Raw genomic sequence first — 23,370 nt, 5'->3', positions numbered from 1 at the left:
AAAACCTCTCCAACGCATCATCAAGGATCTACAACCTATCCTGAAGGACAAACCAGCACTCTCACAGATCTTGGGAGACAGGTCAGTCCTTGCTTACAGACAGCTCCCCAGTCTGAAGCAAATATTCACCAGCAACCACACACCACACAACAGAACCACCAACCCAGGAACCTATCCTTGCAACAAAGCCCGTTGCCAACTCTGTCCACATATCTATTCAGGAGATACCATCATAGGGCCTAATCACATCAGCCACACTATCAGAGGCTCGTTCACCTGCGCATCTACCAATGTGATATATGCCATCATGTGCCAGCAATTCCCCTCTGCCATGTACATTGGCCAAACTGGAAAGTCTCTACGTAAAAGAATGAATTGACACAAATCAGACGTCAAGAATTATAACATTCAAAAACCAGTTGGAGAACACTTCAATCTCTCTGGTCACTCGATTACAGACCTAAGAGTGGCTATCCTTCAGCAAAAAAGCTTCAAAAACAGACTCCAATGAGAGACTGCTGAATTGAAATTAATTTGCAAACTGGATACAATTAACTTAGGCTTGAATAGAGACTGGGAATGGATGAGTCATTACACAAAGTAAAACTATTTCCCCATGGTATTTCTCCCCCCCCCCCAAACCCCCACTGTTCCTCAGATGTTCATGTTAACTGCTGGAAATAGCCTACCTTGCTTGTCACCATGAAAGGTTTTCCTCCTTTCCCTCCTCCCCCCGCTGCTGGTGATGGCTTATTTTAAGTGATCACTCTCCTTACAGTGTGTATGATAAACCCATTGTTTCATGTTCTCTGTGTGTGTATATCAATCTCCCCTCTGTTTTTTCCACCAAATGCATCCGATGAAGTGAGCTGTAGCTCACGAAAGCTTATGCTCTAATAAATTTGTTAGTCTCTAAGGTGCCACAAGTACTCAGAATCTAGACAGTAAATTCGCTATCAGACAATTAAGAAATGTTGATTGAGTGAGAAGTCTGATCCTGGATAACTTAGAAAACTTAGCAGGACAGCGTTTCACTTCTAGGTGCCTGATCCTGCATTCATTGCACACCCAAAACTCCCATTGACTGCAGAACCTTGCATCATACGAGTTCATTCTGCATACATACAGACCCTCCACTGAAGTGCAATGCCCATATTATATGCCCCCGGGAGCTGCACGGTGGATACAGGGAGAATTGTGCCCATAGACTTGGAGTGACACATTTTCAAAGTGCGTACTAGGTCTCCACTTGCGCCTCAACGCAACTAGGCACATACATACCTGCACTCAATTTGTAGGTGCAAACACCTGGGTGTGTACTTCCAATAGCATGACACCTGAATATTCATAAGTGTTACAATTTGCACTTACCACATTGATTAGGAGCATTAAGTTTTGTAGGTGCCATGTTTAAACACATGCAAAGGTGTTACCCTGTTGGAAGTGTGCATGAACTAGTGCACATAAAGGTACACAACTGGTCCCAGTTCAGCATGGTACTGCTTGCATGCTTAGAGTTAGGCACCTGCATGTGCACTTTAGAAGTTAGGGGTCTGAAAACGTATCCATTAATTTGAAATGCGTAGGCTATGTTTTCCACATGTGGCTTCTCACTTGCCAAGTGCAAATCAGCTCAATGGGATCCTTTAAACCCTTCGTACACCATTTTAAAAAATATATTTATTATTTGTTAGCCCTTTGTGTGTGCACAGCCCTTTGCAAGATACAGGACATGAGCCTCACCTCCCCAAAAGCTTCTAGATTACTTAGACTATGTCTACACTACGTGCCTTTTAGCAACACAGGCGTGCCACTACAGCCATGCCGCTAAAAGGTGCGCAGTGTAGCTGCTCTTTTTTGGCAGGAGAGCAGTTCCTGCCGACAAAACGCAGTCCACACTGCTGCTTTTCGTTGGTAAAAACTTTTGTCGTTCAGGGTGTGCAAACACACCCCCCCGACTGACAAAAGTTTTACCAACGAAAGTGCAGTGAAGACAAAGCTTTAGTTGCTGTAGCTCTGACTCTGGGATTTGCATATTTACAATAAACAACGTCCTCCCCCGCACCATTTGCACAAGGGCCAAGCCTGACTACCACATGGGAAACAGATAATACAATGAAGACATTCTGAAAAATTATTAGCCCAAAGGGGAGACCTCTGGGAGTGCTGGGTGTTTCAAATACACTTTTTTTTTTTTTAACCCGGGCCTTGACTTTTCATCAGGATTGTGTAGAAAAATCTTTTTAACAAACACCAGAGTCACTTCATTCTTGCAGTTTTCAGTCTTTATCCCCTCTCTTTCTAGGTCCAGCAATGAGGAGACTACACCAGCCCTTGGCTGTTGACATGAGGGTGTTCTGATTTGTCTCTCTTAGGGTTCAGAGAGATGGATACAGTCTCATTAACTCTTTATAATGTAGAGCATCACATGGCAGATGCCCTGAAGCCTTCACCCAGTACAGTCAAATTAGAACAATAGAGGACCCCCTGCCAGGGCCTCTCTCTCCAATACACTGGTCCTGTAGAAGTGGAAGGAAAATCTTTGACTGTCCATTTAAAAAGCATTATCTTCACAAAACCCATAGCAGGAGGGTCATCATGATAAAAAAAGGCTTCTTGTTGTACTAGATAGGCATTTTCATTAATTGTGTCGTTTTGGAGCATAATGCAACTGGAATGGATTGCATGAGAAAGCAGAAGTGTAATGGCTCTGCTGTGCCTTAATGGAGCACTAATGAGCTAACAGGTGAGCAGCTATATTAGGAAACACAGAATAGCATGCAACAAGGAGCACAGCCTGAGGTAAATACTCAGGAATCTCACTCTGGAGTATCCAGATCCCAATCAGGTATGTCTACACTGCAATAAAACACCAGCAGCTGGCCTGTCTCATGGAGCTATAACATTGCACTGGAGACATTTGGGCTTGGGCTGGAGAAACTTATACTGCAATTTTATAGCCCCGCAGCCCAAATCAGCGGACGTCAGCCAACCCTGGATGTTTTACTGCAGTGTAGCCATACCCCTTGTGGCCTACAGCTAGCCACTGCAGGGTAATGAGAGTATGGAGATTGAGTAGCCAATATGGTCTTACTGCTTCCTGTACACTCACCCACTCACTCACACTCAGGCACAATGTTAGGTACATCTCCATTTATTGCAGTTTAAAATGCGTAGAAATCCTGAAGCCTTTCAGAGGAACTGCGCGCAGAGGGCCAATGCAATATATTATCTCATCAAAGCAATAAAACCACCCTCCCCCCTTCACCTCATTGTCAAGAGGAAAATAGCAGTTCTTTATGATACAAAATAGAACTTCAGACAAATATTTTGAACATTTTGCTCAGCAGAATTTCTTTCATTGAAAGTAACACTGCACAACCTTCAAGGCTGATACAAGGAAACTGGTGTTTTAAAATGCACACATCAAACCCAAACCCTGCATCCAAACATCCCAAATTTTAGATCTGGATTTGAACTGCACACCTACTCCCCTGCCCTGTTACAGGTTGAACCAAAACCCTGGATCTGAACTGCATACCTCCTTCCCCCAGTGGGTTGAACCCAAACCCTGCATTCTGAATCACGCGCCTACCCCCTTACCCTGCACAATGGACTGAACCCAAACCCCGCATTCTGAACTGCATACCTAGACTTCCTGCCTCCCACCCCCATGGGCAGATCCAAAATCATGGCTCTGGATCCAAACACTCCACCTTGGGCCTCATCACTAATGTATGGACGTAACATCTTTACATTTATGATGTTACTAAATCCCTTTTGGCAGCCCCATCATTGGGGAGCTGTGTGTTCTTCAGAGGTGCATTATTCATAGATTTTCAAAGACAGATGAACTAACTAGGACTACTACAGCCAAATTCCTCACGGCCATTTCTATTCCTTTGCTGACAAGTTCTGAAAGCAGCAAGCCGAGGTTCTGCAAATTGCAACAACATTTGAACCAAAACTGCAAATGTTTACAGGGAACAGCAGAGTCTGGGAACAGGTTAAGAACCAGGTGGGGTTGTGTAACAGAGAGCATTTGGCTATGGATAATCTCTGCTTTGATCAAAAAGACAGCACCATTTTACTCAGTCCAAGATAGCATGGAGATCACATGCTAAAGCAAAATAAAAAGTATCATTCCTTTTGGTAGATGATGTTCTCCCCACTGACTCCTACCCAAATTACTTTATGTGAGCTCTCACTGTTTTTTAAAGTCTTTTCCTCGAGGGAGCAGATCGTTTAATATAGAGTACAGCTTTAACATCTGGTATTAAGTCAGTCAGGCTACTTTGAAATGAAGCGAGTGGGCGTCCTGGTAAGAAAATAAAAATGCAAGTTTAAACAGAGGAGACAGGTCATCTTGGTTCTTTAGATTCCAAGAAAGATTTATATATAAAAGTATTCTCTAAGCAGGTTCCTTTTACACCAGCTATGTGCATATGAGGCATCCTTCCTACATTCCCTGTGCATCCACGATCCTCACCAATTTCAGTAGGAGTACACAAGAAATGCAGGATCAGGCCCCATAGGCTTTATGACTCAATCAGTATTACAGAGTTACTTTAACAAGTTACCGGCAAACACCAGCAGCTCCAGTTAAAGTGAATGCAAGATCTGGGTCCTCAGCATGTCAGAAAAATCAGGCCACAAGTAACAGAATTGTCCTTTTTGGGCATTCAGAAACAAAGACTTGTTCCAAAATGTGAGGAAGAAAAAGCTTAGGAGAATAAAAAGAGACTACAGAAATGGCCTTGCTACAGGGCAGCCTCTTGCGGAAACAGAATGTAGCGATGTAGGCAGGCTGTTCTAGACCATTCTGGACAGGGGTTTATACCGTGCTCCTCACCATAGTAGCTGAGCTCCTTCTAATAGCACATGAAGCATGTGACGCACATCTGTTCCATTATAAAACCTAGAAGAGATGCAGAATACAATACCCATGCACAAACCATTGCTACTGTGAAACTGGCTCTGTGCACAGAAGCCAGACCTACTGTTTTGTCAGCACATGAATACTCTTATACGATCAAGTTATCCGTGTACAATTTTCATACAAACGTATAGAATACGATTGAAATATTTTTTTTTAAACAAAACACTAAAATGCAGCCATGTATCATATCAGCGGACAAGATACAAGATCGTAAGCACCACGGTAACAATGCCTGGTTCATGTTCATATACCTTATTCAGTATTCACATTATAAGTTATGGCTTAGACTGTTGCTGAAGTGTCAGTTAAATGAGGGGATTTACAGTGTAATTCTAAAACCAGGCAAGCTGGCTTCAATGAAAGGCTGTAATCAGAGCTAATTATAGGGATGTTTGTGAAACTCATTGGTCTGGAGCTTTATTTTGATATAAAAAGGAGCAAAACTATTGTAAACTATGGTTCTTTTGAGTATAACAATAATAACCGCCTACTTTTATATATCTTCTTTCACCTCAAAGGACCCAAAAGCTTTTTACAAACGGTATATACCACAGCAATTGCCTCACCCACTACTGAAGTGCAGCTATCTCTGGGGTGGATAATAGCAACTATTTAAAACTACATACCAACACCATGCAAAACTGTAGCAGAGGAAGTGAAGAAAATTATCACATCCTGTTGAAGATGCTGATGGAATTCACTGAGGAAGAATGTAATTAACCAAACATGGACACACACACACACTAAAATCTCCATTATTCTTGCAAGATATATGGTATCTTTAATAACCACAAAGGTAGCTTCCTATCTCAACAGTAAGACCTTATCTTATATTAAGTTTCTATATAGTGTTTCTCCTCCATAAATGTCAAAGAGGGGCAGTATCATTATCCCCATTATATAGATGGGGAAACTGAGGCACAGACAGGGAAGTGACTTGCTCAGTAGGTTTGCAGCAGAACTGGGAATAGACTCCAAATCTTCTGGGTCCCAGTCCAGTGCTCTAGTCACTAGGCCACACTCCCTCTTCTAGACAATACTTTGAGATGGTTCTTCCAAGATAACTGTGCCACCTAGCACCATGCTGGGGCACTGGCACAGTACTGACCCAGAGAACAGAGCCACCTCCTGAATCACCCACACCACTTCCTAAGCACTCTGCATTTTTCATGGCAGAGCAGCCTCTCATCTCAGTACTGATCAGGCCAGACCCTACACGGCTTGGGAAATCAAACCAGATCAGAACCCAGCATGGTATGGCTTCTATTAAATCAAACAGAACAGCAGCTTTATGCAGTGGGACATGATACCAGTTCCTAAGTGGAATGTCATGCTTTTTTAAACACAGGATCTAAAGGGAACCTTTTTGACTTCCTTCCTGCACGCTTTCTATCATAAGTCCCAGCAATTTACAACTAGCTCTGGCCATCTGTACTGAAAGATCTTTATTGGGATTTTCGATAAAATAAAGTCATCATCTCACCTGTCCACGTTCTCTGTTGAGCGACAATAAAACTTTGGCATTGTGGTTGAGAGTTACAGATTGCTGCAGCTTCCTCTGCATTATGAATGGAGAGCAAACATCCCAGATGGCTGTAGGAGCGCCAGCATTTATAGTCCTGCATTTCCATGGTTCGGAATCCCTTTAGGGTGATGTAGTCTGAGAAATAGAATAAAAACTAGTAGATAAGGAAACAGCCTTTAGGAAACCTTTAATATAATCCAAAAGGAAGACACCCTGCAGTATGTTACGGTTACATCATAAAGTTAATGCTTTGCCCTTGCGTGACATCCTTCATTCAAATAAGACAGAGAGAAGTTACAGTAGCTGCTCAAACTGAGTCAGTGGAGGAGCCAACCACAGAACACATACATTTTGACTTAACCCCCACTGCTTTAACCACTAGATTTGTCTAATGCCTCCCAGACAGATATGACAGAGCGGACAATGTTTAAGGCTACCGCTCACTCACTGCTAAGATTTCTGCCCCTTTGTGGAGGTATAAAATAGGACAGAGGTGCTAATTTTAGCACACTGCTAATGAACACTGATGGATTAACTGAGGGAGAGACACTGTTAGAAATGCAGGCCCATCTGTGTAAGAGTGCACCTACATTTTTGCACATGCTCTGCTTGCAAGCATGCCATTTCCAGAGTAGATGTAAATCTGGCACTCCACAGATATTGCAATTCATGCCCATCCCAAGTCTGCATGGGAACACTTTGGAAATCTTGGGCCACAAGACCTTTTGGGCTCAAAGCAGCAAGGAATGAACTTTTTCATAAGGAAGACTGATTAGTCACTTTTCTCCACCATGGAAAGGATTCCCTTCTTTTGTACAGATGAACAAAGCCCCAAACTATGATCCATGGTCCACCAATGACTCAAAGCAGCAGATCAGTTTCATTGTGCAACCTGAGAAAAATAAAAGTATCACAGGGCTCCGTGGGTAAAGAGAGTGGAGGCCAACTGAAGATCCTTCTTACCAACTGGTCCACAAAAGTAAAAAGCTGGAGAGCCACTTAAGATATTAACAGGACATATATTCACTTGAAACACAAACTGATGCACATGCTGAAAGGACTGTGAGTAAAGTGGAGTACTTAAAACAGCATGCACGTGCGCACACACAGACACACACACACACACACACAAGCCAGATTGTTCTGCAAGGTACGTACAATGTAGTACAAGCAATCACATGCAACTCTCATGAAAAAACAGCAAAGATTGCACCAAAGAGAAAGAAACAAAGATACCAAGGCCAGCTCCACACTAGAAACGTCTGCTGGTATAGCAATATCAAGTAGGGAGTGATTTTGGGTGATTCTTTATTGTTTCGGTGATACTTCTATTTTAAAAAAACCCAGCGCAGATGCAGTTATAACCGGCATAAAAATGCTTTAGCTGGTATGGCTTATTTCATCTTTTTTTCCTGGTGTGACAGCATCTACATCAGGAGGGCTTGACTGTATAGCTATACCTGTATAGTTTTACTGGTAAACCTTTTCTAGTGCAGACTAGGCCTAAGTGTGAGAAATACATCCACTGTGTCCATTGGGACTGCATGAGCATAACTGAGATCAGAATTGGGCCATATTTGGGAACCACAAGATTCTTACAGTCCGATTGCACTGCAGTAATTGAACTATTATCTAAAGACTCTGAAGTCGTGTACCTTTTAAAAGAGGAAGCCTGTTCTGTAGATATAGCCCAGACTTGTACAAATGTAAAACTTTTTCACAAGCTCCTAGGGTTTCATTTATTCCATATCGTAAATCACCTACATTAAAAAGAAAAATATGACAGAAGTAATTAACCTGATAAAATATCATTTAGAATGTTTTCTCATAAAAGACACTGGGGTCTAAATATTAGCTTGTACCTGTTCCATTCAGAATATCACCCAGAAGGGGCCGCAAAGCAGAAGGTGCAGTGTGTGGCAAAAGATACGTGAAAAAATACCTGCAAAAAAATCCCACAGGCTTGTTAGAAGTGAGAGGTCTCAATATGTTAGCAGTTACTCCTCTCTAAATTGTCACTTTCCATCTCAGGAGGACGATTCTGTTCTATTCAGGTTGTTACATAATACCCAATACTGTGGTGCTGGAGCACCATAACTGGCTTCTCATAGATCATGTTGCCAATCCCTCTTAAAGCTTGGTCCCTGTGGCATATAGTGCTGCCAAGTGCTTTATTCAGTCTAATTTAAAGTATTCAAGCAATGAAGCTTTCACTAAGTTCCCCTGAAAGGCTTCTATGTATATTGCCTTGCTCACCTTTAAGCAGTGACTTTCCAATCTACAAACGACATGTATGCTCTCTCACCTAGGGCAACCAGAAGGCCTTGTGCTACCAAGGCTTGGCAGCCCATTATTAACTGAAAGATAGTGTAGCTCATTATTAATTCCTTGAACCATTCAGTCCCTCCACAAAGCTGCTGTTCTAAAAGGAATGGGTAATTATTGCAAGACTATAATTTTCTTTTAGGGTGAAATTAGGATCCCTCAATAACAATGTCTCCCTCTTAAACCCCTGAACGTTAATAATGGGCTATGAAGACTTTCACCTCCAGGTCAGCAGTTCAAATCTAGCCCAGATCAATGGAGAGAGGAAGTCGCTGTCTTTTGATAACTGATTGGTGGCCTACGTGAAGTGACTTGACAATCTCAGTTCAATTCCCAATAGATGTCCATCTCTATTTCTTCTTCGCTCCTTTGTTGCCCATCTCAAGTGAGAGGCCATGAGTTAAAAGGGACACGGAGACTAAACTATACTGTTCTCATACAGAGGAAACTCCACCTGCAGTACCACCAAGCTGGGGCACATTGGTGGGGAAGCTTGCAGTGCCTCTGCCGTGGAAAGTTAGAGGATTGCCATTTCCAAGGCGGTCATTGTGGGACCTCTGGGAAGCAATAAGTTCACTGTGGAAAGTTTTTTGGTCAGGTTTACTGGTGATCATAGAGAGAGGCAGTGCAGGAGGGGTGTCTGCTAGCCAATGACTAAGCTGTTTTCAATTCTTAGCTAACAAGGAAAATAATATTTGCTACAAAGAGATTCTTAATAAATCTCTCTCTCTCTAGAATAAGAATAAGTAGAATAAATACAGGATACTGCTTACTATATGGTATTGTGCAAATTATGATCAAATCTACCAAATTTTTCTATATAATTGCACATACCGGTATGCATTAAAAAGCTTCTTCTTTTCATTTAGTCCGTCACATTTCCCAGCTGCAGTACATTTGAGAATGAAGCTTTTTACAGGGAAGTCTAGTGGGCAGTCATTATCTTTCTTGCATGACAGTTCCTCAGTGCTGGCATCGTCCATGTCTGTCACTTTTAAGTTTCCATCCACCATAACAAACTGCCTTGGCTGGAAATCCAAGAGGACTATTGAACCCAGAGAGGAATGTGCCAGGTAAAACAGCAGTTTCACTAGACTCAGGCAAATCTGAGAAAGAGGAGATGAATACGCATGGGAAACATAGTCCAAAAAAAGCTATTAAACTGGAAGAAGGGCATTCAGTGAAATTAAAGACAAGAAATGTACAGTAATTAAGAGGAAATTATGTGTATGTTACAAACTGTATTGTCAATATTGTCAGAGGATTTTACTATCATAAGCAGTTTAGCAATGTTTGTTAAATATGCATACGCACAAAAAGAAATCTTTACAGTTGCACCATTAGGGTAAATAAGGGATACAATATCAGCTTTTATGCTTCAGGCCATACGTAGATTGCCAGCTGAGATCAGGAAGGTGTTTTCCACCCTGGTACAGCATTACACAATTAGCCCCTGATCCTGCAACTGTTCCATGCACTTGGACTCCTGCACCCACATGGAAGCCCATGTACTTCAGTCTACATGAGTTCAGGGGTTGGTTCACTCAGAACAGCTTACAAGATCAGTGCCTAGTGTGGTGCATCATGGGATAAAAGCAGGCAGGGACCATCAGTATAGACCATTACCAGAGTCAGGATATAGGCGCAGATGGTCCAATTATCTGTTCTGGAACAGCACTCCCTATGTAAAATTATTGTACTAAATGTTTTGTTCATTAACGGTATGTCTACACTGCAATTAAAAACCCACGGCTGGCCCATGTCAGCTGACTTGGGCTTAGAGGCTGTTCAATGACAGTGTAGTCCTTCAGGTTTGGGCGGGGTGCAGGTAGGGTTGCCAACTTTTTAATTGCACAAAACTGAACACCCTTGCCCTGCTCCCTACCCTCCACCCCTGCTCCAAGGCCCCTGCCCTACCCCTTCTCCAAGGCTCCATCTCCCACTCACTCCATCCCCCCTCCCTCTGTCACTCACTCTCCCCCACCCTCACTCACTCATTTTCACTGAGCTGGGGCAGGGGGTTGGGGTGCAGGAGCGGGAGCAGGGGATGGCTCTGGCTGGGGTGCAGGCTCTGGTGTGGGGCTGGGAATGATGGGTTTGGAGTGCTGGAGGGGGATCTGGGCTGGGGCAGGGGTAGGGGAGGCCTTTCCTTCTGCTGGAGCGTGCCATGAAACCCCTATGCTGAGTTTTGGATGTCAGTCTGTTGGTTCAGTCTTGTGGATCACATGCTTTTGGGGGTTTTATGGTTTGAGGGTTTTTTAACCAAAGAATTTCTCACTGATTGCAGGGTAGTTCTTCCTTTAACTTCAACATCATCCTCTCTCCAGTAAAGCAAATAAGCAGCAGCCATTACAGTGAGGCCCTGACCAAGACTTCTGAGGGCATTACCATAATACAAATAATAAAAATAACTTCCATGTCATATGTAATTTATGCTAATGGAGAGCTAAAGAGCCTCACTTGGCCTCTCACCTACCGGGCTGAGATAGCAATTTATTATTATTTGTATGATAATAGTACAAAGAGGCCCCAAACAAGATCAGAGCCCTACTGGACAAACGCTTTAAGAGAGGGTCCCCGTCCTGAAAAGCTTATAATCTAGAGCAGGGATGGGCAAACTATGCCCGGGGGGCCACATCCGGTCCTTCAGATGTTTAAATCCGGCCCTCGACCTCCTGCCAGGGAGCCGGGGTCTGGGGCTTGCCCTGCTCCACATGTGCCATGGCTCCGCGCGGGTCCTGGAAGCAGCAGCATGTTCCCCCTCCGGCTTCTACGCTTGGGGCAGAACAGGGGATCCACACATTGCCCCTGCCCCAAGCGCCGCCCCCGCAGCTCCCATTGGCAGGCAGTCCTGACCCTCTCCAGTGCCCCGACTCCCTGCCCCAGCCCTGATCCCCCTCCCACTCTCCAAACCCCTCAGTCCCACCCTCCTGCACCCCAGAGCCTGCAGCCCCAGCCAGAGGCTTTGCCCCGCCACCACCTGCACCCCAACCCCCTGCCCCAGCCCAGAGCCCCCTCCTGTATCCTGAACTCCTCAAGGCTTTGCCCCACCCAAGAGCCTGCATCCCCAGCTGGAGCCTTCACCCCCTTCTGTACCCCAATCCCCAATTTCATCAGAATTCCTGGCCTGCCATACAATTTCCATACCCAGATGTGGCCCTTGGGCCAAAAAGTTTGCCCATCCCGATCTACAAAAAGGATAAGAGAAAAGACAGAAGCACAGAGAGGTGAAGTAACTTGCCCAAGGTCACGTAGGAGGTCAGTCAGTGGAAGCACCTGGAAAGAACCAGTCCCTGTCCCTTGCCCCTCCACTGTAACATAATGCCACTGCAATAATGGGCCTACCTATACAAATCAATAGACCTCTCTGCAAAGGCGTGCAGAACAGAAGGAACCCGACATCCAGTCAGACAAACACAATACTATCCCTCAGCAGGATTCTTTAGACTTTGTAATTTTAGGTCTGTTGTAACATTGCTTCGGAGGAGGGAATAAAGGAATAGCTAGTAATAGTGGAGCTCCTGCTCTCTGACTGGAGATATTATTTACTGTAATTTAAAAGGAGTGAAAACAAGATAATTTAAAGAAGAATTCTAGGAGCATACAGAAAGTCAGCACGACAATCCTGTGAGCCCCAGCACTCATCATGGGCTCTTTGCATTTACTCAGTTTGAGACCTAAAAGCTACTGATAAAACTGCCTTTGTTTTGTTTTCTTACTTTAAATCTCTCCTCCCATGGAGTCTGCAGAAGCTGAATCATCTCCAGAGGGGATCCCAGCTCCAGCATAGCTGTGACCCTTATTTCAGGATCTAAGCTATTATCGTAGCACTGACCATGCAACTGTATAGAGAAAAGGAGAGATTGTTATACTGATGCATACTCAAGTACAAATGTCAAGGGAAAAGGTTGAATAAATATTGACAGATCAGCTTGGCCTCCGGGGAATATGGATTCAAGTACAGTAAAAGGCATTCAGTCTCCTACACTCTGTTTAAAGCAGGCAGACACTGTGTAAATATGCAAAAAGAAAAGGAGGACTTGTGGCACCTTAGAGACTAAAATTTATTTGAGCATAAGCTTTCATGAGTCTCTAAGGTGCCACAAGTCCTCCTTTTCTTTTTGTGAATACAGACTAACACGGCTGCTACTCTGAAACCTGTGTAAATACGGTAGCACTATCGCTAATACAATTCAATTGCTCTCTGTTTAGAAGGGTTTCAGAGTAGCAGCCGTGTTAGTCTGTATTTGCAAAAAGAAAAGGAGGACTTGTGGCACCTTAGAGACTAACAAATTTATTAGAGCATAAGCTTTCGTGAGCTACAGCTCACTGCATCCGATGAAGTGAGCTGTAGCTCACGAAAGCTTATGCTCTAATAAATTTGTTAGTCTCCAAGGTGCCACAAGTCCTCCTTTTCTTCTCTGTTTAGAAATCACCGGTACCATCACAGGTATCAGGAGGTAGCCCTGTTAGTCTGTATCCACAAAAACAACAAGGAGTCCGTTGCACCTTAAAGGCTAACCGATTTATTTGGGCATCAGCTTTCCTGGGTAAAAACAAAAAAACCAAAAAACCCACTTCTTCAAAAGCAATGCGATACCGTCCCATGGATGCATAGTTCTGTTTGCTGCCCCGACCAAGCAGCAGTTGTTCCGCTGAGCGAGAAAGCGGCGTGAGCTGCCTTGGCTGATTCCCCCCAGCTAACGGCATCATTAGCGGGCCGCAAGCCCGGGACGCGACCCTGATGAGTTTACAGGATGTGAATTTGAAGACCTCGCTTTCTACAAAGCACGTGGCTCTGGGCGCATCCTTGCAAGGGGCTCTGTAGTGAACAGCCCGCCCCCCCCCCCATCTCCAACCAACCCCATCAGCTGGGCTTTATTTGGAAGACCGGGATCTCCTTCCTTCGCCCAGCTCCGGACGCACGGGCGCTGTAGCACGCCGGGGACAGTCCGTAGCTGCCCGGGGCTGTGTGCAACGGCTGCGCGCCAAGGAGATCGGGCACTCGCCCCGCTGCCGCAGCGGCTGCCCGGGGTCCCCCCGCAGGTGGCCGGGTCAGTGGGCGCGGGGCGCGGCCCGTCAAGCCGCGGGGCTCAGAAGCGCTGGGTCGCCCACTCCCCCCGTCCCGCTACCTGCCTTGACGACGCCGGGCTGGCCGAGGCGCTGCAGCAGCGTCACCTCCCTGAGCAGCTTGTAGCCGGCCAGCCGGCGCCGTGCCCGTGGCGCTGCCCGCAGCGGCTCACGTCGCCGCCGGCCCGGCGCCCCCACTTGAGGGCGATGGCTCCGGCCCCCGGCAGCGCCGCCCGCAGCACCAGCTTGGCGAAGCCGGAGCCCACGACGCCCAGCCCGGCTACGCGGCTCAGGTCCCCGCCGCCCAGGCGGCCGCCGCGGCTCAGCCCCAGCTCCCGGGGCCCGGCCGAGGTGGCCAAGCGCCGCAGGTCCCGCTGCCGCCGGCTCAGCTCGTCCAGCAGAGCCGGGGGCGGCCGCCTGGCAGGCCGGGGGCAGCCCCGCGTCCCGTTCGCCCCCCAGCAGGGGCCGGCGCCCGGGCAGCTCTGGAGGGCCAGGGCGAGCAGCGCCGCCGCCCCCCCCCGGGCCGGGCGAGGCTGGCGCCCTCCTTGCCCCTGGCTGCCCCCATGCGGGACGGCCTGAGCGCGGCCGCTCCCCAGCGGCTCTGCCTGCCCGTGCCCGGGGCGAGCCGGGCGTGTCCGCCAGCCCCGGCTCGGCTCCCTAGGGGGCAGCTGGCCGCTCCCGCCCACCCCACCTCGGAGCGGCTCCCCCTTCGCTGGCCTGCCCTCTCCCCCAGCCCGCCCCAGGGGGCCCGTGGGCGTCTGCCGCCAGCCCCGCCCCACGGAGCCCGGGGGCGTCTGCCGCCAGCCCCGCCTCTCCGCCAACCCCGCCCCACGGAGCCCGTGGGCCTCTTCCCCAGCCCGCCCCACGGAGCCCGGGGGCGTCTGCCGCCAGCCCCGCCCCTCCCCCAGCCCCGCCCCACGGAGCCCGGGGGCGTCTGCCGCCAGCCCCGCCTCTCCGCCAACCCCGCCCCACGGAGCCCGTGGGCCTCTTCCCCAGCCCGCCCCACGGAGCCCGGGGGCGTCTGCCGCCAGCCCCGCCTCTCCCCCAGCCCGTGGCGGCTCCTCTTTCCTGCTGCGGAATCGCCCCGGTGTTTTAAAGCGACCCTTTCAGTTGGCCGCAGACTGACTTTGGGAGACAGGGAAGGGGCAGATCCGGCCCTGATTTCACTGCACGGTCACGCCGCTGAATTTGGCCCGTTAGACTTGGGCTACTGTGAGAGGAAGAATGGTCCCTCTGATTAGCTTGCTGGACTCAGGAGGCCCCAGGTGTTCAGGCATCTAACGGATTGAAATCAATGGGAGTTAGGTGGCTACATGCCTTCTAAAATGCGAGTCTTTGTAAAATGAGGCTAATAACACTTCCCCACCTTGCAGGCTGTTGCGAGGGTAAACACATCAAAGACTGGGGGGTGCTCACATACTACAGCGATGGGGTACTTGGGTTCTGAGCCAAATCTATGACACTGCAGTTAAAGGAGAATTACACTAGGTGTGAATTTGGTCCTCTGGCTTTAACTACACTGCTTTCAGTAATTCGTAGCGACAGCATCGAGAAAACATAGCGGGTCTGACTGTGACCCGTCACAGCACCCCAGTATTTCAGTGGACGTAAATGACTAGCGAAGTCAGTATGCAGAGCTGCTGTAGGTTTGTGGGTCCCAGCATATTAGATAGACAATGTGGGTGAGGTAATATCTTGTATTGGATAAAATGGTTTATCTTCTTGTTTCTCACCAACAGAAGTCAGTCCAATAAAAGATACTACCTCACCCACCTTGTCTCCTTAGACAAGTTAGTGGTAGTCAAGAGCCTTAACTCTCAGGGCATCCTAAAGTTGCTCAGGCCTCTATCCCACTATTTGTTTGCTGCAATGGTGCCAGCTGAATTCATCGCAGAGTGGCATGAGAATGTGCCATATCACGGAGGAAGAAATAAGGCTGCCATCCCTAGAAGCCTTTGGGAGAGGATTGCAGAGTATCTCCATGAAAGTTTCATCAGGATCTCTGAGGAAGATAAAAGAGACATCCCTATTCACACAAAGGAGTGCTTCACATTCCCACCCCCCTTGCCTGGCCCAGCCAGGGAATGAAAAGCAGATGCCTAGCTCTGCAGGGGTGTCATTTTAGATTTGGGGGCGGCAACTTTAACCATGATTCCAGGGGCCACTTAAACACCTGAAAAGTCTAGGTTTTTTGGCAGATAATAACTTAGAAATTAGTTTTGGAGCCTTAATAAAAGAACTAAAAACTTCAGTTGGTAAATAAAATTCATGCAGAATATTTGCTCAATATCATTGTCCTTACAATATCACACCAGCCACCCTCAAATACTCACATACTTTTTTATTTTCATTTCTATTACCTTCTGGAAAATTATAAGCAAGCAAATATATGCACTCTTAATTTGTATATCTTATTTCTCATTAAAAAGGTATGAAGTCTAAAGTAGTTGGGTTTCCCCTCAAACATTCTTCTAAAATATGGAATAACTAACAAATTAGAGAACAAATTCGTTTTGCACTAGCTTAAAAAAAAGGCAAGATAAAAAGCTTTTAAAGTGATAACCGGAAAAAAAAATATTAGAATAGACACCTGGAAGTGTATTTCCAGTAGAAAAATGTTATCACCTTTTTCCAATGGCAATGTGTTTTCTTTTCCTATTAAGTTACTTCAGTAATAAGAAATAAAGTCTTAAATATTGTAATCTGTTTATACAATGCATTTGATATTTCTCCAGCACAAATGAAAACACACTTTAGTTCAAGATATTTAAGATGTAAAGCTTCCAAACATTAACACAAATTTAAAAATTGAACTTGCATTTACAAATGACTGATCTAAAAGCCTGTTTTAGCCTCTGGAAAATGTTCAGTGCTATAATGTAAAATAGAAATCCTGAGTATCTATCTACAGTGACACAACTGGATGATTTTTAACCGTTTTTTAATGAAAACATGACACGATGTGTCTTAAATATTATTAAGACAATTTGCCCTCTAAACAATGTCATTTTAAGGGCATACTCATACATTAAGGAAGTTGGTAAAGAGTTTTGTTCCAGAGCTGTAACAAACTTGTAGGATTAACATGAAAGCAGGAGGATGGTGTGAATACATCATGAAGCACCATGACAGATATGCTTGTTCTTTAATTCTCTGAGTGGAGTTTTGCTGACAGGGAATTAGCTAAATTGGGAGACAAAAGAAGAATGAGGGGACATTGAAGCATGGGGATAAAATGGAAGGTGAAAGGAAGAGAGGAGGAGTGAATGGGGAAGAGAAAAAAGCTTGATTTACACTACATCCACACCCCTGAGCCACATAGTTATACCGACCTTAACCCTCCATGTAGACAGCACTATGTCAGCAGGAGATGGAGTTATTAAGCCGACGGGAGATCTCTCTCCCATCAGCTTAGAGCGTGGTCAACAAATGGCCTGCAGTACAGCTGTGGGGATGTAAATTTGTAGTGTAGATCGGCCCAAAGATTAAAAACCTCATCAGCAAAGCCCAACAGATCCCACAGTGACTTCCTCTGCAGCATGGAGCAGGGATCATCTGGACACACTCCACCTAATCAGTTCCCTGCCACACACTGGATGGGCCTCCAGACATTGGTGGCATCTCGGTCTCTTCTTCCCTGCCTGTGACTTGCAACAGTTTAGCCTCCTGAGGACTGGAAAGGGGACAAGACATTTAGCTCTGATTTGGTCCAATAAAATCTGTTTGGAAAGATTCAGAATCAAGTTTTTTATAAAGTAAGGCACAGCTAGCCAGGCAGACTGATTAACCCTGGTTCCCAGGCTAGCTACCAAGTCAGTGGGAGAGCTGGAGCCAGAACCCAGGAGTCCTGACTGTGTGGCATACTCAACTTTAGAGCTGCAGCCTTATGGAGAGGAGAATATGTTTCAGATTAAGAGAGGAGAAGGAGAGTGAAGGACAGTGGCATGAGGAGCTGGAGAGAGAAAAGCCACCACAGGTGGATCAGGATGAGTCAGTGCAGCAGCAGTTCCAACACCAGAGAGAGGAGAGGGCGCAGGAGCAGCGCTGTGAAAAAGAACAGGAAGAAAACTCAAGGAGAATGCCCATGGGGGGTGATCACAGATGCAGCCCTGTTGTGACATAGTCCCTTTAGTAGCCTAAAGTGAAAGGAATAGACACCAGTTACATGGGAATTGGGGAAACTCTGTGACCAATACCAATGGAGCAGGAATCATGGGACCATTATCTCTCCCCTTTCCTCTCAGGGGAAAGTGTTGGAGCCCTATTCCTGACTGGGCCAGGAGGAGGAAGACACAGTATCTGAGTGAGTTACAGATCAGTTGCTACAAATATACCAAAAGTCCAAAGGAATCAATGGCAGAGGTCTGTGTCAGGTCCAGGGGCACAGACTGGCACACTGGCTGGCTGGAGACGGTGGATACCCTCAGCATGGTGATGAGGTCTACAGCAGCAGCTGAGGGGTTGTCATGAATTGCTAAGAGTCCGTCCATCCATCCAAGAGGTTGACCAGATGGCAGGATGAGAGTTGGGCATGTAACCTTCCAGTGCTTGCCAATACAGACACAAGCACACAGGTACACACCCATGTTTCCATGGACACCTGAGAACGCCTCACAAGGGCAGGGCAGTATTTCTGCTACTGGGTGTCTCCCACTGCTGGCTTTGGATTCCCTCCTAAATGGGTGGTGGGCAGATGTCAATGCAGATGGGGCCAAACCCTTCAACTCCAGCCTGTACTTCACAGATGATTGAATAAACAGCCCAGCCAGCAACAGGGTTGATTCTGCCTGAGCCCATTGGGATAGAGCTTGAGAGGGGTGAAATTTAGGGGGCTGTGATTCCAGGGTAAGAAACTCAGTTCTCTGGAAATAACCTGGAATACAGGGCATGGCATCAGGGGTCCTGCCTGGCTATGGCCTTTAGAGTTACAGCAAGAACAGTAATGAAATCATAACTGTAATAGTGTCAGACTGAGCCTAGTGGGGACTGGAGCTGGTTGGGAGCAGGGACTATGATTGTGAAGTCAGTTAGAATGCAGCAATTTTGTGGGGCAGCAGCTCTTCAGGGCAGTTGGGCTGATCAATGGGCATCATAGTACTGATGACCTCCGCTCTTCAGTCGGTGCTCCAGGACCAGCCCCGCCTCTTGGACATTAGACCAAATGGTGCCCCAGGCAAAGAGCATCTTTGATTTCCCCTCCTCCATTTGTTAAACTTTTGAATACTGTCTTTTTTATTGCATTTGTAGCCCATTTTATGACTTTGATTCATGATCTGCATGCATGATTTATCCCTGTCACATAAGATGATAAATTTGCACACTAGGCTCTGTAAAGCTGTATTTATTCATGCCATATAAAAGCAAATAAAAAATGTGTTTTCTCTACGCTTTTAATTTTAAGAATAACTGAAATGTACTAACATCAAGAAATTGAACTGTGCACCAATATTGGGTGGCCCAACATTAAATAGTGTTACAGTTGGTGACAGTCTTAGAATATTAACCCTAGTCCTTTAGTTCAAATCTTGCTTTTTCTTGCCTTTGCCCTTGTGAAGGGAAGCACAGCACTTGAAAAGGAGGGATAGCTCAGTGGTTTGAGCATTGGCCTACTAAACCCAGGGTTGTGAGCTCAATCCTTGAGGGGGCCATTTAGGGATCTGGGGCAAAAATTGGGGATTGGCCCTGCTTTGAGCAGCGGGTTGGACTAGGTGACTTCCTGAGGTTCCTTCCAACCCTGATATTCTATGATCAGAGAGATCCAAAGACTGGCCAATGGCATTTTCAAGTGATAAAAGAGCAAGCAATGTCAGTCTCTCGTTGGCTATCACTGATCAAAGATATGTTTTAATGGGCCTGAGCTTCAAAAAGCTGTGCTCACCACACATGACTGTGACCGGCAACATGAGCAGAATCCTCAAAGCTATCCACACATTAGGAAGAGGGTCCTTCAGCTCTGCATCATGAATGAATTGGAGAACTTGGAATGAAGAGTGCTTCCGGTGTTGCAAGGTGCGACGGATATTGTCCTGTGTTCCCGCTAAGCTGTGCAGTCGGGCGGCACTCGGTTAGCAGAGCCGCACATATCCCTCACCATGTGTTCAGGTGCCCCCTCCTCCCCTGCCCTGCTACTTTGCAGCCACATTGCTCCTGCAGCAGCTCCCCGAACCATCCGGCTGGCTGTGCAGAGCAGGGGAGAGGAGGGTGCTGATGTCAGGGTGTCTCCCTCCCCCTGCTCCTGTACCCTGTCTCCACAGAGCAGGGGAGAGGGCTCAGGACTCGGAGCAGGAGAGCTGCTGCAATGTGAGGTGTGAACAAGCCTTCTGGACAGTGTGTGCCTTAAAGAGACAGTACACGGTCTCTCAAAGACTTCCCCAGCAGCCAGCTTACCCAATCTCTGTCTCTCTCTCTCTCTCTCTCTCTAACTCACACACACACACACACACACACACACACACTCTCTCTCTCCCCCTCCCCCCTGTACCCCACCTCTGCAGAGCAGGGGAGAGGGGACAGCTATCAGGAGCAGGAGAGCTTTCAGTGAGTGCCTTAAAGAGACAGCACACGGCATCTCTCGGAAACTTCCCCAGCAACCAGCACACACACTGTCTCTGTGTTGCACACACACACTGTCGCTAGGTCACCTCCCCCACACACACACATACTGTCTGTGTGTGTGTGTCTCTGTCTCTCTCACACACACTGTCTGTCTCACTCACTCACAAAAACACACACACACACTCTCTGTGTGTCTCTCTCCAATACACACACTCTCTGTCACACACACAGTCTGTCATCACACACACAGTCTCTGTGGCTCTCTCTCTCACACACAGTTTTTCGCACTTCCCTCCCAACACATACTTGCATTATTGTTGTTGTTACTTCTCGGTACTTCCTGCAATGCACATATATGCTCTGTAATTTTATTCTTTCAAAGTGTGTTATTTGTTTTTTGACCAGTCTATGCATTTCATAATTTTTATTTCTCTCTTATTCTTAAATTTAATTCTTTGAGTCGTGTGTTCTAAAAAGCCTAACCTATCCTGGCTGGAGTAATTATCCTTATAGTAACTTTTTAAAAACATATATTATATATAATTGTCTAGGTTTTTTTATTCTACCGGTGGGGCATATCCACACATCACCTCGGTGCACATAACAAAATTCATTCCACACATGGATGAAAAAAATTAGAGGGAACATTGATGTTGTCCAATTCGACACAGAGGTCTTTAGCATTTACATCTGAACATTCCCCATATGTCAGCATCTGGTGAAGGTCTGAACAATTGTTCAAGAGTGTTTTCCTGTCCACCAGCAACTTAGTAAGGGAATACAAAAGCCCCCAGATCTGTTTGTTGTACTTCATTTGTCCTAACCTTTCTTCAATGGACACTTGAGCAGTGTCAACAAGTGAGCAAAAAAATGCCACATAGAGATGTGGGGGTTGGCTCTGGGGTATCAGTTCAGGTTTCCATAGAGATGGAGCTGGTGGAGAAATTTAGAAAGAGATCCAGGTCCGGATTCAACTTCTTGCCTAAATTCTTGCCTAAGTTCACCCAAGTGATGTGGTAAGAGACAGGTCTCTTGACAAATTAGCTGAGGAAACCTAGATTGAATAACAAGGACTCGGTTCTGGGGGAAGCTGGAGTGTGAACAAACCAAAATAGCTGAGTGGGCAGAATAATCAGCTGAAATGCAGCACTGCCCTTGGATAGGAGCAATTCTAAGAGAGTGCTACCATTGTGAAGACAGTAGTAGGATATACCATTGGGGTGGCACCAGCTATCCATTGCTGACTCTCCTGTCACCGGTGTCAGAATGAGGAAGGGACTGTCCCTACCCCAGAGGAGTTTAGCATTCTCTGCCCATAGATCTAACAGTGCACAAGCAGCCACAGTCCATCCAGAGAGAGAGAGGGAAAGGAGTGAGCGAGCAAGAGAGATTTGGAACTCATCAGCAAAGACCAACACATCCCACTGTGCTGGGAGTGGGGTTTGCTGTGACACAACAGAAAGAGAGGAGAATGTTCTGATTTTCTCTCAGCGTTATTCAGGCTGGTCTCTGGGATGGCTGGGATTTGTGGGGTGTAAGCGCACAACACACTCAAGGCACTATCCCCATGATTTACACTGACCCTCCTGCTCCATCCTGCCACCCTGCCTTCCGGGCCAGTGACACACAACAAACGTCCTCCCTAGACCATGGAGAGAACAGGAAGCTCTACATTGCACACACATTACTTTTAATATCTGCAGCTCTGTATTAGGGCAAAGACTAGAAACAAATCTCACGCTTCAGCCAGCACAAAAGGCCCCATGCAGCAGCTTGCTCAAGCCCCTGCTTGATCCAAGATGGCTTTTCCCAGAGGGATGGAGACCCCCTGCAACCCAAGGGAAACAGGACTGACAGAAGAACACTGCAGAGATTTGGCACAACATCAATCCACCAGCCTGGGAAGCATCTACTCTCCCCTGTGGTGTTGGCTCCTAAGAAACTATCAGGCCTGCAGGGCCGGGTTTGACAGTTGGAAATGAAAGCCTGCCACCTGATGGAAGCAATGGGTAATAAGCACTGATCTGGCACAGTCCAGAGATAAAAAGAAAAGGAGTACTTGTGGCACCTTAGAGACTCAAATTTATTTGAGCTAAATTTGTTAGTCTCTAAGGTGCCACAAGTACTCCTTTTCTTTTTGTGGATACAAACTAACACCGCTGCTACTCTGAATCCAGAGATAGTATTACTATTTTCCCTGTATTGGGACACTTTTCTTGCTTTTTCTTTCATTTTGAGTTTTGTGTGAAAAATTAGGTAGGTGACTACCTAAACAGCTCGGGACTAGCAGCTTCTGCGGTTTATCATGGTTGTAAGGACAGCTCATACTCCAGAAATGTTTGCGCTAGGCTTACCAGATTGCAAGTGTCAAAAATTGGGACAGGAGGTGGGGGGTAATAGGTGCCTATGTGAGAAAAAGACGCAACAATCGGGACTGTCCCTATAAAATCAGGACATCTGGTCACCCTAGTTTGTGCTGTTGTTTGGCAAGGTATCCACAGCTCTGCCAGCTCCTTCCATGGGCTCCTTGCTGATCCAATAACTCCTCTACCTCCGAGGCTTTCCGACACTTCAACAGGTTCTTAGCGACAGACCCCTCTGCTATTAATTTAGATGGAATATATAGGCCCAAAGAGCCAAAGGTGTCAATGCGACCCTGAAAATGTCCAACATTAAAGAGTGTTGGACAAGGTTTGGTATACAGAAACTTCAACCTGCTTAATATGCTAACCTGATTTTAAAGGGATGATTTATTACAGGCTCACCAATGATCTGAACAGAAGATAATAAGGTTCTTGTCCTGAAATCAGGCTACAGAATTCAATGCAAAGAGTTCAATATTTTGTAAGGACCCTCAGGGTGAGTGGCAAGAACACTCATGCTGAGAACAAAGCAGAGATTTTTATTAAAGGAAAAGGTCATCAAAGCTCCGACCTCAGAATTAAAAAGAAATAAT

At 46.4% G+C, this 23,370-nt stretch overlaps 1 protein-coding gene across 1 annotated transcript; it reads right to left on the bottom strand.

The window, feature by feature from the left end:
- Positions 1–3,146: 3,146 nt before the first annotated feature.
- LOC119856613 (extracellular tyrosine-protein kinase PKDCC-like) lies at positions 3,147–18,445 on the bottom strand. The gene is given in 10 exon segments (XM_043516839.1): positions 3,147–4,318; positions 4,853–4,918; positions 6,423–6,599; positions 8,120–8,224; positions 8,327–8,406; positions 9,624–9,895; positions 12,509–12,631; positions 13,926–14,002; positions 14,005–14,962; positions 18,194–18,445. Coding segments are annotated over 9 exon segments (2,091 nt in total). The 3' UTR covers positions 3,147–4,318; positions 4,853–4,871.
- Positions 18,446–23,370: the final 4,925 nt, after the last annotated feature.

Source organism: Dermochelys coriacea, chromosome 6 (assembly GCF_009764565.3).
Source record: "Dermochelys coriacea isolate rDerCor1 chromosome 6, rDerCor1.pri.v4, whole genome shotgun sequence".
Classification (NCBI taxonomy): Eukaryota; Metazoa; Chordata; order Testudines; family Dermochelyidae; genus Dermochelys; species Dermochelys coriacea.
The sequence above is the reverse complement of the archived record's forward strand: the minus strand, read 5'-3'. Positions and strand labels throughout refer to the sequence as shown.